The 13,437-nt window shown below is 46.7% G+C and overlaps 1 protein-coding gene across 3 annotated transcripts in view; it reads right to left on the bottom strand.

The window, feature by feature from the left end:
* DOCK11 (dedicator of cytokinesis 11) overlaps positions 1-5,656 on the bottom strand; it is a 208,365-nt gene extending 202,709 nt beyond the window's left edge. For all 3 annotated transcript variants that reach the window (XM_061137481.1, XM_061137483.1, XM_061137482.1), the window contains exon 1: positions 5,458-5,656. In XM_061137481.1, the coding sequence (XP_060993464.1) occupies positions 5,458-5,559 (102 nt within the window). In that variant the 5' untranslated portion in view covers positions 5,560-5,656. The remainder of the gene's footprint in view (positions 1-5,457) is intronic.
* Positions 5,657-13,437: the final 7,781 nt, after the last annotated feature.

Raw genomic sequence — 13,437 nt, 5'->3', positions numbered from 1 at the left:
ACATCAGACACTTTCCAAATATTACTTTCTTTGACCCCACGAGAACTCCACAAGTTTGGGACAACTATCTACCCCCATTTCACAGATAAGGACAACAAGATCTGGTTACTTGCCTCAGTTCACAATGCAAGCTAGTGACAGAGGGCAGATTCAAGCCCAGGTCTGACTCTTGAAACTGGGCTCTGCCTTCCATATTTTAAGGAGGACACTGAAACCTTGGAAAGGAGCCCAAACAAGACAAATGTGATGGTAAAGCATCTTGAAACCAAATCATGTGAGGAAGGAACAAAATGAAGGCTGTTTGGCTTTGGGAAGAGAGAATTTTAAAATTCCATGGTGGCAGTCTCCAAATATTTGAAGGGTTGTCATGTGAAAGAGGAAGCAAACATATTCTGTGTGGCTCCAAATGGCAGAGCTGGGCCTAGCCTAGCAGTGGAACTTACAGAGAACACATTTTATCGCAACAGTCTTACCCAGGCCTCTCATAGGTGGAGAGCAGCTAAGGAGAAGCTAGTCACTGTTTGTCAGGGGTGGTACAGGGGACATTTCTGCCTTGCGTAGGCAAGTGGCCTAGATCTGTGTTTCTGTGCACATCAAAATCACCTTGGGTTGTTTTTAAAAATACAGATGCCTGGCCCCACCCCAGACTTATCGAAACAGAATCTTACGGCTAGAGACCGTTAGTGCAAGGATTACAAACCAGGAAATAGGTCTGTAAGAAGGTTCACTCGAATCCTCAAAAGAAGAAATACAAATGGCTAGTCACACATGCAAACCTGTTCCACTTCAAGACTAATGAAAGGAATGCAAATTAAGAGTGATATGCCATTGATCGCCTATCAGATTGCACAGGTTAAAAAATATTAATTGCCAGTGCTGGTATGTGGGGTGGGGGGAGGAACACTCACACATTCTGGTGACGAAACAATAAATGGTAATAACATTCTGCAGCACAATTTAACAGCAGGTTTAAGGGGAACTTTTAATGCTAAATACGTATCTAATGTTGGAGCAAGCAATTCCAATGCTACAAATTTATCCTAGAGGGATAATCTAGCAAGTTTGAAAGTGCCTGCTCAAAGATGTTCATTCAAATCCATGATTATACCTGCACTATCCGAAAGAACTTTCTGCAGTGATGGAAATTTGCTCTCTGTGCTGTCCTACTTGCCAACTACTAGACACATGTGGCTATTAAGCACCTGAACTGTGGCAAGTACAGTTTAGGGGCTGATTTTTAATTAACTTTAATTTTTTAATTAATTCAAAGGCAAATGTAAATAGCCACAGATGGCCAGTAGCTACTGTCCGGGAAAGCTTGTGTTCAGAATGCCACAAAATTATAGCTTCTCAAGGTATCAAACAATAAAGGATGATTACCTATAATCCACCAACAGTGCAATTTTTGGTAGTCATTACACATGATTATGTAGATTTATATTACTGATGTCAAGAAATGTTTTTAAAATATGGATAAGTGAAATAATTATTTAAAAGTTTGTATGATAAATTTGTTTAACACCTTCAGCTTAAGAAACAAATTGTACTTTGATGCTTCTAAGTAACCTCTGCACTGGGCTTGCAGACAGATCCTTCCTTTTCCAAACCTGGAAAAGCCAACAGGAGCAGTGAGACTATTTGATTGAGAGCCCAGCTAAGTCTTTGAACTGGAGTGTGTGTGTGTCTGTGTGTGTGTGTTAGTCACTCAGTCATGTCGGACTCTTTGTGACCTGCCATAGACTGTAGCCCGCCAGACTTCTCTGTCCATGAGATTTTCCAGGTAAGAATACTACCGTGAACTGCCATCTCCTTCTCCAGGGGGTCTTCCCGACCCAGGGATCGAACCCAGGTCTCCTGCATTGCAGGCGGTCAAAACCCATTGCAATGGCTTTATTATTTTGCACTCATTTAAGTATATTCCACAAATTCCCCTGGGAAGAGGGCGCAGGGGAGCTGATTCATTTTCAGGCCTTCCCTAAATGCGAACCTAAGGAACACTCCTGGGTGTGTGTGTGTGTGTGTGTGTGTGTGTGGAGAGCTTTTCTCTACTGGCCTTGTGTGCAATGGGGCCAGCCTGGGGACCATGCATGCGCTGCCCTGCCTCAAGAGGCTACAACCCGTAATATCTAGCAACTCTTTCCTGATCCTTTGGCGCACAAGGAATTGAGGGTATATTCAGTAGCAGCAAGCAAATAATTTTGAAACACCTACTAGGTGACTTTCCCAGGCTGACACAGGGACTCCTCCCAGGGCATCCAGAATACAAAAGGTTTATCAAATGGCTTTGTTCTCCCATACACAAACAGCTCCATCCTGAATTCTAACAAAAACAGCGTTAAAACTCTGCATTCTAAAATGTGTGTATATATGTAAACACTTCTCAGTTAATCACATACACTCTCAGGTTATAATATTCCTCCCCAAGTCTCTCTTGAGAAATCTCTGCCAGTGGTTAATTCTGTAATTATCCCTTTGCTTGGGTTAAAAGTATCCTTCATTAAAAAAAAAAGTATCCTTCATAAAAATGCCGAACTTACAGGAAAATGCAGCCACAAAACGGTCTTTCTTTCTCTGCTTCATTATGTAGTTAATAGATTCGAGGAAGTACTGATAACTGGATGAAGGTCTGAATACACAACTACATGCTATATATAGCCCAGGCCTTCTGAATTTTTCAAACAGTGAACAAAACTGAATGATGTTAGCAATATGCCAAAAAGGGTATAACTGTTTTGTTTTTTTTTTAACAAACCACCTAAACAGGAAATTCTGTATATTTGTTCAGCTTGGTGGGTTTTCCAACTTCTAGTAAAAGATACACCACAAGAAAGCTTAATCTGCTGCAGGAATGACTCCATATTGGAATCTAATGAATGTGACTCCATGCTGAAGCCCTAACTTGAGTGTCGTGGGTTTACAGCAGCAAGTATAAATCCCACCTCAGTTGTCACAAATAAACATTTTGGATCTTAAATCAGAAAAGAATCAGACATTATGTCGGCAGCTGCAATGTGCATGGTCTACTCACTCTCCAGTCACGCGTGGCTTTGCTTAATGAGCTCTTGGTGTCAGGAAAGCAGGGGCCAAGAAAGAGAGCCATTTAGGAGAGTATACTCCTTTACGATTGTTTCCTCATTTCTTAATTGACTGAACCACTTTAAAACAGCATTCATTAATGTGCTATGAATAATCTATAACTGACTTATGTATATAATCTGGGCATCCTCCTGACAAACACATATGTACACCCAATCCAGGCTGAAACTAATGAAACAAATGAAAATAAAGTCATCCACATTCACTCATCATTTTAAGGCATCTAGGATTGTGTCTTGCACACAGTAAGGACTCAACAGATATAGATTTAGATTCCTAGAATCAGTTCTCCCCACCTCCCAAAATTTCAGTGTGGACTACATACCAAAGGAATAAATAAATATTTCTGTGCCTTGCCTGTTAAAGTCTGTGGCCTTGGTCCCAAGTAAGCTAGGTTGGCAGCATCTCTCCTTGGAGGCTCCTCCCACTAACAGCTTTTTGAGCTTTGCCAAAGAGTCAGTGGTTAGGAAGGTACCTGTGTTACCCCAAATCTTTTTTCAAACCCGAAAACCTGAGCAAGAATGCTAATGTTAACTTTATGCTGCTGAGGGTGGCAGGTCAAATGCTGGTCAAATCCCAGTGGAGGTTTGCTGAGGCCCATTTATTCTCTTGAGACCATCTGTCCGCTTCACAGGGTGTGGTAGAGGGCCAGCCATCCTGCTTAAGAGAGATTTTTCTTTCTTCCTGAATTTAGAAAAGGGTTTCCTGTGCTAGGGAGATTGAATCACTTGTTAACAATCACCCGAGATAAGAGCCCTGGTACAAATTCCCTACACACAGCTTGCCTTCCAATCTTAACGGGCTGTGCTGACAATCGAGGTTCCAATCTGACCCCAACAGGACCTCATTCTACAATCAGTGAGACACACAATAAGCCAAGTCCATTAAAACAACATTAAAGGTCTGGGTTTTTAGCTCTGCTAAATAGCAGGATTAAACTTTCAAGGTTCCAGCCAGGATAAAGAGATTTCTTTAAAGTCACTTGGCTTTGCACAGTTGTAGCTATTAGGGATCAGATCTTTATCTCAAAGGTACATATTTTGCTTTTGATCCTCCTCCAGAACTCCCACTAATGTCAACTTTCTCCACAGTTGGGATCAGGTCCCTGGCCCCCTTTTTTTTTTTTTTTTTTTTTTGGCCTCCCTTTTATGTTGGTTTTATCACAGATACTACAAGATCAACAGAAAAATTACAAGGAAAAGCTGTGAAGTTCCCTTCCGATGATAAGTTGTTTTAACAAAAAGAGCTCACTCTTAAATGGTGAAATTAAAACACAGCAGATAACTTGCTGTAAGGTAGAGGGACTGTAGAGAGACGAAAACGAACAACCAGCCAAAGCAACAAAACAAACAGTAATTAACCAGTCTGATTGCTTATTTAGGTTTTGATCGCTGGTCCAGGAAATTGGAAACAAGCGTCTTGAAAACAGAAGGGGCCCGTTAGTACCCGTCCGCTGAGCTCCAGAGTCTGACAACCCGAGGGTGCAACAGAAGGGTTCCCAAGGGGTCAGCGTGCTTTCCAATCCCCATCCCCCAGCCCTGAGCGGTGGGGCTCTGAGCCCAGGTTCTCCATCCCCGCACTAGCGCACACCATCTTCTCCTAAAACCCCGTGGGCCCATCTCCTCGTCTCTGGAGCGCTCCGGGTCCCAGGGGACACCCTGGCCCTGCGGCTGCCGAGCCCGCGCCCACTCGCCCCGGAACCCCGTTGTCGCCAATCCGCTCCCTTCTGGGCGGCAGCGCCAGCAGCACCCCTTCTACACCCATCACCACCCTCTCCCCAGGAGCAGGAGGAAGTCGCTACGCTTCCTCTGTTCTAACCGCCCGCCGGAGCTTGGGCGCCCGGGGCTTTTTGGGTGGGGTTCTTTTTTGTGTGTGTACACGGTGTGTGAGTGTGAGTGTGTGCGCGCGCGCGCGCGTGTGTGTGCAAAACGCTCATCGCATCCTTCCGCCTAGGCTGCCTCAGGTGCGGCCAGGAGGGAATCGAGATCTCGCCGCACCCGGGTCGCAGGCTCTTTGTGCCGGGTCTCGGGGAGCGGGGTCCGCTCTCCAGCTCACGCTCCCCTCCCGGGCCCCGGTTCCGAGCCCCCGATGGCCCGTCGGCGACCAGCCGGGCGCACGCCTCCTCCGCCGTGCGGGGCAGCAGGGCAACCGCGGCGCTGTCAGCGGGCGCCTGGGACTCGGACCCCCAGCGAGGGGTGGCCGCGGCAAAAACTTACTGAAGCGGAGAAAGAAGCGCGGAGCGCACCGGGCGGCCACACGCTGCGCCGTCCCGGTGCCGGCCCCGCGCGCGCGCGCGCGGGGGGGAAGCCGCCCGGTCGTCCTCGCCTGGAGCGTGTCCCCCGGGACCCCTCGGTCACTCACCAGCACCACGGAGCTCCGCACGGCCTCCGACACGCTCTGCCGGAGCTCGGCCGCCGTGCCAGGCTTGCTGAGCCGCTTGGTGAATTTGCGCACTTCGGCCATGGCAGCGGCGGGCAGGTCTCGGCGGGCGTGCTCAGTGCCGCGGGCCGGGGCGGCCGCGGCTGCTCCCCGTGTTTACACGCCGGCTGGCCGGCCACATAGCAGCTCGGCGGCGGCGCGGCCCCCGCGGCTCCGCCCCCCGCCCCCCGCGGCCCCGCCCTCCCTCGCTCGCTCGCAGCCCTGCCCCGCAGCAGCGGCCGCTCCCTCCCCTAGAGAGCCCGAGCTCCGCGCGCGAGCCGCCGGAGGAGGAGGGTGTGTCTGGCGGGGAAGGGTGCGCGGAGCGGGGGGAGCGCGGGAGGGGGGCCCGGGGTCACGAGGGAAGAGGGGGGAAGTGGCAACCGCTCGGGCTCCGCCCGCAGCTGATGTTGCTGGTGCAGCCGCATCCGGGAGGGGAGATCTGGCTGCTTCATTTTTCATGTGTATTTGGGGGGTGGCGGGGGCGGGGGGACACGGAAAGTCGCCAAGTGTGCAGTACGCTCTACTCCAGCGCGCCTTTCCCGCCCGTTAGGCTGCAGAGCCCGCAGGAGGGCTGGGGAACTCTACCCTACCCCCCCACCCCACCCCTCAAGCCCCCAGGGCAGGGGCGCCGGGGCGGCTGGGGAAGGAGCGGCCGCCTATTGTGTGCTTCGCCCGGGAGGGATCGCGCAGATGTCAGAGGTCGAAGGAGGGAGAACGGTTTTCCGGCCGGAGCGTTGTGCCTGGGTCACCTCCTGCCCACACCGTTTTCTTACCCATCGGTCCTCCTCACGTTTGAGCGGGGGGGCAACCTCGGAGAGGAAAGTTGCTGTAGCGAACCCACCCCCCACCCCGCCCAGGGCAGGGAACAGCTGGGTGGTGGGGGTCTGAACCTCTGGCAGGTTGTCTAGTTCGGCAGAGGCGGCTGTGGGCCGGGGCGCGGGGAAGGGGGGGGGGGGGCGGATAGGAGGGTGGTATTGGGAAGGCAATTACCTGGAGTCCAGAGGATTTACTGATCTTCTAGAAGCGTTTACACACCCTCCTATCACCTCTCCATTTCCCACTCCTTTCCTTATCCTCTTCACCTTCCAAGAAATTGTTTCCTAAGAATCAAAGAACATATTTTGAACCGAGATGTAAAATAAAGATGCTTAAGACAGAAATAAATCACAAGCTGGAATCAAGATTGCAGGGAGAAATACCAACAACCACAGGTGCAGATGGCACTGCCACTCTGATGGCAGAAAGAGAAGAGGAACTAAAGAGCCTCTTGATGGGGGTGAAAGAGGAGAGTGGAAAAGGTGGCTTAAAACTCAGCATTCAAAAAATGAAGATCATGGCGTCCGGTTCCATCACTTCATGGCAAATAAGAGGGAAAAAAGTAGAAGCAGTGACAGATTTTAATTTGTTGGGCTCCAAAATCACTGTGGATGGTGACTGCAGTCAAGAAATTAAAAGATGCTTGCTCCTTAGGAAAAAAGCTTTGACAAAACTAGACATCATATCACTTTGCCAACAAAGGTCGGTATAGTCAAAGCTATGGTTTTCCCAGTAGTCACAGATGTGAGAGTTGGACCACAAAGAAGGCTGAGCACTGAAGAATTAATGTTTCCAACTGTGGTACTGGAGAAAACTCTTCAGAGTTCCTTGGACAGCAAGGAGATTAAACCAGTCAACCCTAAAGGAAATCAACCCTGAGTATTCATTGGAAGGACTGAAGCTGAAGCTCCAATACTTCAGCCACCTGATGCGAAGAGTCAACTCATTTCTCATTGCAAAGAGTCACCTGATGCTGGGAAAGATTTAAGGCAGGAGGAAAAGGGGGTGGCAGAGGATGAGATGGTTAGATGGCATCACCGAATCAATGGACATGAATTTGAGCAAATTCCAGAAGATAGTGAAGGACGAAGGAGCCTGGCATGCTGCAGTCCGTGGGGTCACAAAGAGGCAGACACAACTTAGCAACTGAACAAGACAGAAATAAGGATGTGAATCTTGAAGTACTTGTGACCCTGTAAAGCCTCCTCAAGTGCAAAGTGAGGATCTGCTAACTGCAGCAGTTTTGTCTGGTTACTTAATGTGTTGAGAGTTTGAAAATGGCCAGTCATTTCTGTGGAGCCATGCAGCGCTTCTAAGTGGATCCTACTACCACCATAAGGGCACATTCCCCCCTTTTCCCATCTTCAAAGACCAAGCAGTCACACCTACATATAGGGCATGCATGGTTGATGGCTTCTGTGAATCCAGGGAAGGCCAGATCTCTTAGCAGCATGTCTATTTCAGCAGCCATCACATTAGCCCCAATAAAGCATAGACAAAGGTTCCAGAGACTTTGGGACCTGGAAGTCCTTTAAAGGTAAAAGCCTTTTATCACTGATCTTGGCTTTGCATAGTGCATGTGTGTACAAAATTTGTTAGTCACTGAATGTTGGTAGATCAGCCTGAATTCACGCCTCTGTTCCACGAGTACCTGTGTGTTCCATACTGTTGGTTACCTCCACAACAGCCATAACACTTTTTCCTTGCTAAGGGAGCCCAGATTTATTTCTGGTATCAGCAGAGCCACAGGGCTTAAGAAATGCAGACAGGTGATGAAAGGCAGCTCCAGGTGATGAATTATGACTGGTTAAAAAGAAAATCATGATAACCTCACTCTCCTTTACCAGTTGTCATTGTTTAGTCACTAAGTTGTGTCTCACCCTTTGACACTCCATGGACTCCAGCACATCAGGCTCCTCTGTCTTTTGCTAACTCCCAGAGTTTGCTCACACTCACGTCCATTGAGTTGATGCCATCCAACCATCTCATCCTCTGTCGTCCCTTCTCCCGCCTTCAATCCTTCCCAGTATCAGGGTATTTTCTAATGAGTCAGCTCTTTGCATCAGGAGGCCAAAGTATTGGAGCTTCAGCTTCAGCCTCAGTCCTTCCAAAGAATATTCAAGGTTGAATATTTATCCTTTACTAGAGTAATGGTCTTAGCTCCCATTCAGTTTGGGCCAATGGAATATAAAAGAGAAGTGTGAGAGGAAAGCGCCCACCTTTCTCCCCTGAGAAGATATCCCCTTTCTCCCTGAGAGGTATCTTTTCTGGTGATGCATCTGCTCTTGGCAGCCATTTTCCAACCGCAAGGGAAGTCCAAGACCATCAAAGAGGAGCAGATCCAGAATCCAGACAGCATTGAACGGTTGAACCAAACTTACCTAGTACTGCCTACCTCTGAGAAAAGTAAACCTTTATGGTTTATGCAACCTTTAGCTGAAAATTCTGTTTCTTTCAGCCAAAAGCATTGTTACTGCTACAGACTCTGTTGTAGCCATTAGAAGTATATATTGTAAAGTAATTAGCCTCCAACTAATGAAAATAATTGGGAAAAAAAAGAAGTATACAGGGTTGAACAAGACAGGCAAGGTTCTTCTGGTGTAGCTTACCTGCTAGTGCTAGCAGATGACCATGTTAATTTCAGAAAGTGAAAAATACTATGTGGAGGATTAAGTTAAGATGATAGAATAGGGAGTAACTAGAGTTGAAAACCTACTTTATTTTGTTTATTAAGCTTCTTATTTTGTTTTGGGGTATAGCTGATTAGGGCTTTCCCAGTGGCTCAGACAGTAAAGAATCTGCCTGCAATGCCAGATACCCTTGTTTGATCCCTGGGTTGGGAGGATCCTCTGGAGAAGGAAACGGCAACCCACTCCAGTATTCTTGTTTGGAGAATCTCGTGGTCAGAGGAGCCTGGCAGGCTACAGTCCGTGGGGTCACAAAGAGTTGGACACAACTAAGAGACACACTTTCACATAGCCATAAACAATGTAGTGATAGCTTTGGGTGACTAGCGAAGGGACTCAGCCATACATATACAGATATCCATTCTCCCCTCAAACTCCCCTTCAATCCAGGCTACTACATAACATTGAGTAGAGTTCCCTGTGCTATACAGTAGGACCTTGTTGGTTATCCATTTTGAATATAGTGGTGTGTACCTGTCAATCCCAAAATCCCTCCATTTTAAATATAGCAGTGAATACCTGTCCATCCTGAACTCCCTAATGGTTCCTTCCCGCCACGCCCCCCCAGCAACCATAAGTTCATTGTCTAAGTGAAGACCTACTTTAGAAAAGATGGTCAAGGAGTCCTCTTGGAGGAGGTAAAAATTGTTAGATTCTTGAAGGAAAAGAAGCAGCCAGTAGCGATCTAGAGGTAGAGCACTCCTGGTAGAAGGAATGACAGATACAAAGGCATGGAGATGGGGGCAGACTTAGTGTGTTCAAAGCCAGAAGACAAAAAAAGGCCAGCGTGGTTGAAGCATAGAAAGAAATGGAGTGGTAGGAGATGGAATCGGAGAAGTAGGCAATTTCTACAGAGCTTTGTGAGCCATGGAAAGCATATGTCACACGGATGGTATGCAAACACCATCTGGTCATTATGTAGGATCCTCACTTATTCTTGAGACTGTAGGTTTCACTCTCTTGCTTTAGGGCTTCTGTTTAATTACACAAACATTGAACATTGTACTATGCACTGAGAGATGATGCCAGATGAATTAAATATACTGTCCATTCTCTTTAGGGGAAAAAAAAGCCTTTTGGAGAATGTATTTATGATTCAAGGAAGTATGTGATAAGGACCATACTCGAGGTGAAAAGGAAGATCACAAGATCACATGTGATTAGGAGTATTGAAGGCTTTCTGTAGAAGGGGGTGTTTGAGTTAGACCTTGAAGATGAATAGGAATTGGGCATGACTCAGTTCAGTTCAGTTCAGTCGCTCAGTCGTGTCCGACTCTTTGTGACCCCATGAATCACAGCACGCCAGGCCTCCCTGTCCATCACCAACTCCCGGAGTTTACTCAAACTCATGCCCATTGAGTCGGTGATGCCATCCAGCCATCTCATCCTCTGTCGTCCCCTTCTCCTCCTGCCCCCAATCCCTCCCAGCATCAGGTCTTTTCCAATGAGTCAACTCTTCGCATGAGGTGGCCAAAGTATTGGAGTTTCACCTTCAGCATCAGTCCTTCCAATGAACACCCAGGACTGATCTCCTTCAGGATGGACTGGTTGGATCTCCTTGCAGTCCAAGAAACTCTCAAGAGTCTTCTCCAACACCATAGTTCAAAAGCACCAATTTTCGGTGCTCAGCTTTCTTCACAGTCCAACTCTCACATCCATATATGCTGCTGCTAAGTCACTTCAGTCGTGTCCGATTCTGTGCGACCCCATAGACGGCAGCCCACCAGGCTTCCCCGTCCCTGGGATTCTCAAGGCAAGAACACTGGAGTGGGCTGCCATTTCCTTCTCCAATGCGTGAAAGTGAAAAGTGAAAGTGAAGTCCCTCAGTCGTGTCCAATTCTTAGCGACCCCATGGACCGCAGCCTACCAGGCTCCTCCATCCATGGGATTTTCCAGGCAAGAGTACTGGAGTGGGGTGCCAGTGCCTTCTCTGACCCATACATGACCACTGGAAAAACCATAGCCTTGACCAGACAGACCTTTGTTGGCAAAGTAATGTCTCTGCTTTTTAGTATGCTATCTAGGTTGGTCATAACTTTCCTTCCAAGGAATAAGTGTCTTTTAATTTCATGGCTGCAGTCACCATTTGCAGTGATTTTGGAGCCCCCCAAAATAAAGTCTAACACTGTTTCCACTGTTTCTCCATCTATTTCCCAAGAGGTGATGGGACCAGATATCATGATCTTAGTTTTCTGAATGTTAAGCTTTAAGACAACGTTTTCACTCTCCTCTTTCACTTTCATCAAGAGGCTCTTTAGTTCTTCTTCACTTTCGCCATAAGGGTGGTGTCATCTGCATATCTGAGGTTATTGATATTTCTCCCAGCAATCTTGATTCCAGCTTGTGCTTCTTCCAGCCCAGCGTTTCTCATGATGTACTCTGCATATAAGTTAAATAAGCAGGGTGACAATATACAGCCTCGATGTACTCCTTTTCCTATTTGGAACCAGTCTGTTGTTCCATGTCCAGTTCTAACTGTTGCTTCCTGATCTGCATACAGTTTTCTCAGAAGGCAGGTCAGGTGGTCTGGTATTCCCATCTCTTTCAGAATTTTCCACAGTTTGTGATGATCCACACAGTCGAAGGCTTTGGCATAGTCAATAAAGCAGAAGTAGATGTTTTTCTGGAACTCTCTTGCTTTTTTGATGATCCAGCGGATGTTGGCAATTTGATCTCTGGTTCCTCTGCCTTTTCTAAAACCAGCTTGAACATCTGGAAGTTCACGGTTCACATATTGCTGAAGCCTGGCTTGGAGAATTTTGATCATTACTTTACTAGCATGTGAGATGAGTGCAATTGTGCGGTAGTTTGAGCATCCTTTGGCATTGCCTTTCTTTGGAATTGGGATAAAAACACCTTTTCCAGTCCTGTGGCCACTGCCGAGTTTTCCAAGTTTGCTGGCATATTGAGTGCAGCACTTTCACAGCATAATCTTTCAGGATTTGAAATAACTCAACTGGAATTCCATCACATCCACTAGCTTTGTTCATAGTGATGCTTTCTAAGGCCCACTTGACTTCACGTTCCAGGATGTCTGGCTCTAGGTGAGTGATCACACCATTGTGATTATCTGGGTCATGAAGATCTTTTTTGTACAGTTTTTCTGTGTCTTCTTGCCACCTCTTCTTAATATCTTCTGCTTCTGTTAGGCCCATACCATTTCTGTCCTTTATTGAGCCCATTTTTGCATGAAATGTTCCCTTGGTATCTCTAATTTTCTTGAAGAGATCTCTAGTCTTTCCCATTCTGTTGTTTTCCTCTATTTCTTTGCATTGATCACTGAGGATGGCTTTCTTGTCTCTCCTGGCTATTCTTTGGAACTCTGCATTCAAATGGGAATATCTTTCCTTTTCTCCTTTGCTTTTCGCTTCTCTTTGTTTCACAGCTATTTGTAAGGCCTTCTCAGACAACCATTTTGCCTTTTTGCATTTCTTTTCCATGGGGATGGTCTTGATCCCTGTCTCCTGTACAATGTCACGAACCTCCGTCCATAGTTCATCAGGCTCTCTATCTATCAGATCTAGTCCCTTAAATCTATTTCTCACTTCCACTGTATATTCATAAGGGATTTGATTTAGGTCATACCTGAATGGTCTAGTGGTTATCCCTACTCTCTTCAGTTTAAGTCTGAATTTGGCAATAAGGAGTTCATGATCTGAGCCACAGTCAGCTCCCGGTCTTGTTTTTGCTGACTGTTTAGAGCTTCTCCATTTTTGGCTGCAAAGAATATAATCAACCTGATTTCGGTGTTGACCATCTGGTGATGTCCATGTGTAGAGTCTTCTCTTGTGTTGTTGGAAGAGGGTGTTTGCTATGACCAGTGCGTTCTCTTGGCAGAACTCTATTAGCCTTTGCCCTGCTTCATTCCATACTACACTCTCATAATAGGCTTCCCCACTGGTTCAGTGGTAAAAGAATTTGTCCGCAGTGCAGGGAGACAACAGGAGACGTGGGTCTGGCATTGGATCTGGAAACCCTGGGTTGGGAAGATCCCCTGGAGGAGGGCATGGCACCCCACTCCAACAGAGAAGCCTGGTGGGCTGCAGTCCATAGGGTCGCAAAGAGTCAGACATGACTAGCAACTGAGCACACATGCACACACACTCTCATAATAAAGGGAAATTGTAGAGGCAATCCTACAGCTTCCAGCAGAGCATTTTATTGGGTGATTTCCACATTGTTAAGTATCTTTGATTTCATCACAAATTTACCTATCCTAATGTTTAATTTAATGTTAGTCCTATCTTAATTGAACTTGAGATTCAAGTATTAGAAATGTCATTGAGCCTTTTGACCTAGATGTTCCACTTCTATGAATCAATGCCAAATAAAATCTCTCTCATGTGAACTGAGATACCTGCGTAAACATACGCATTGTATCAATGTTAATAATAGCCAAGTATTAGAAACTATCTAAATA

Source organism: Dama dama, chromosome X (assembly GCF_033118175.1).
Source record: "Dama dama isolate Ldn47 chromosome X, ASM3311817v1, whole genome shotgun sequence".
Taxonomy (NCBI): Eukaryota; Metazoa; Chordata; class Mammalia; order Artiodactyla; family Cervidae; genus Dama; species Dama dama.
The sequence above is the reverse complement of the archived record's forward strand: the minus strand, read 5'-3'. Positions and strand labels throughout refer to the sequence as shown.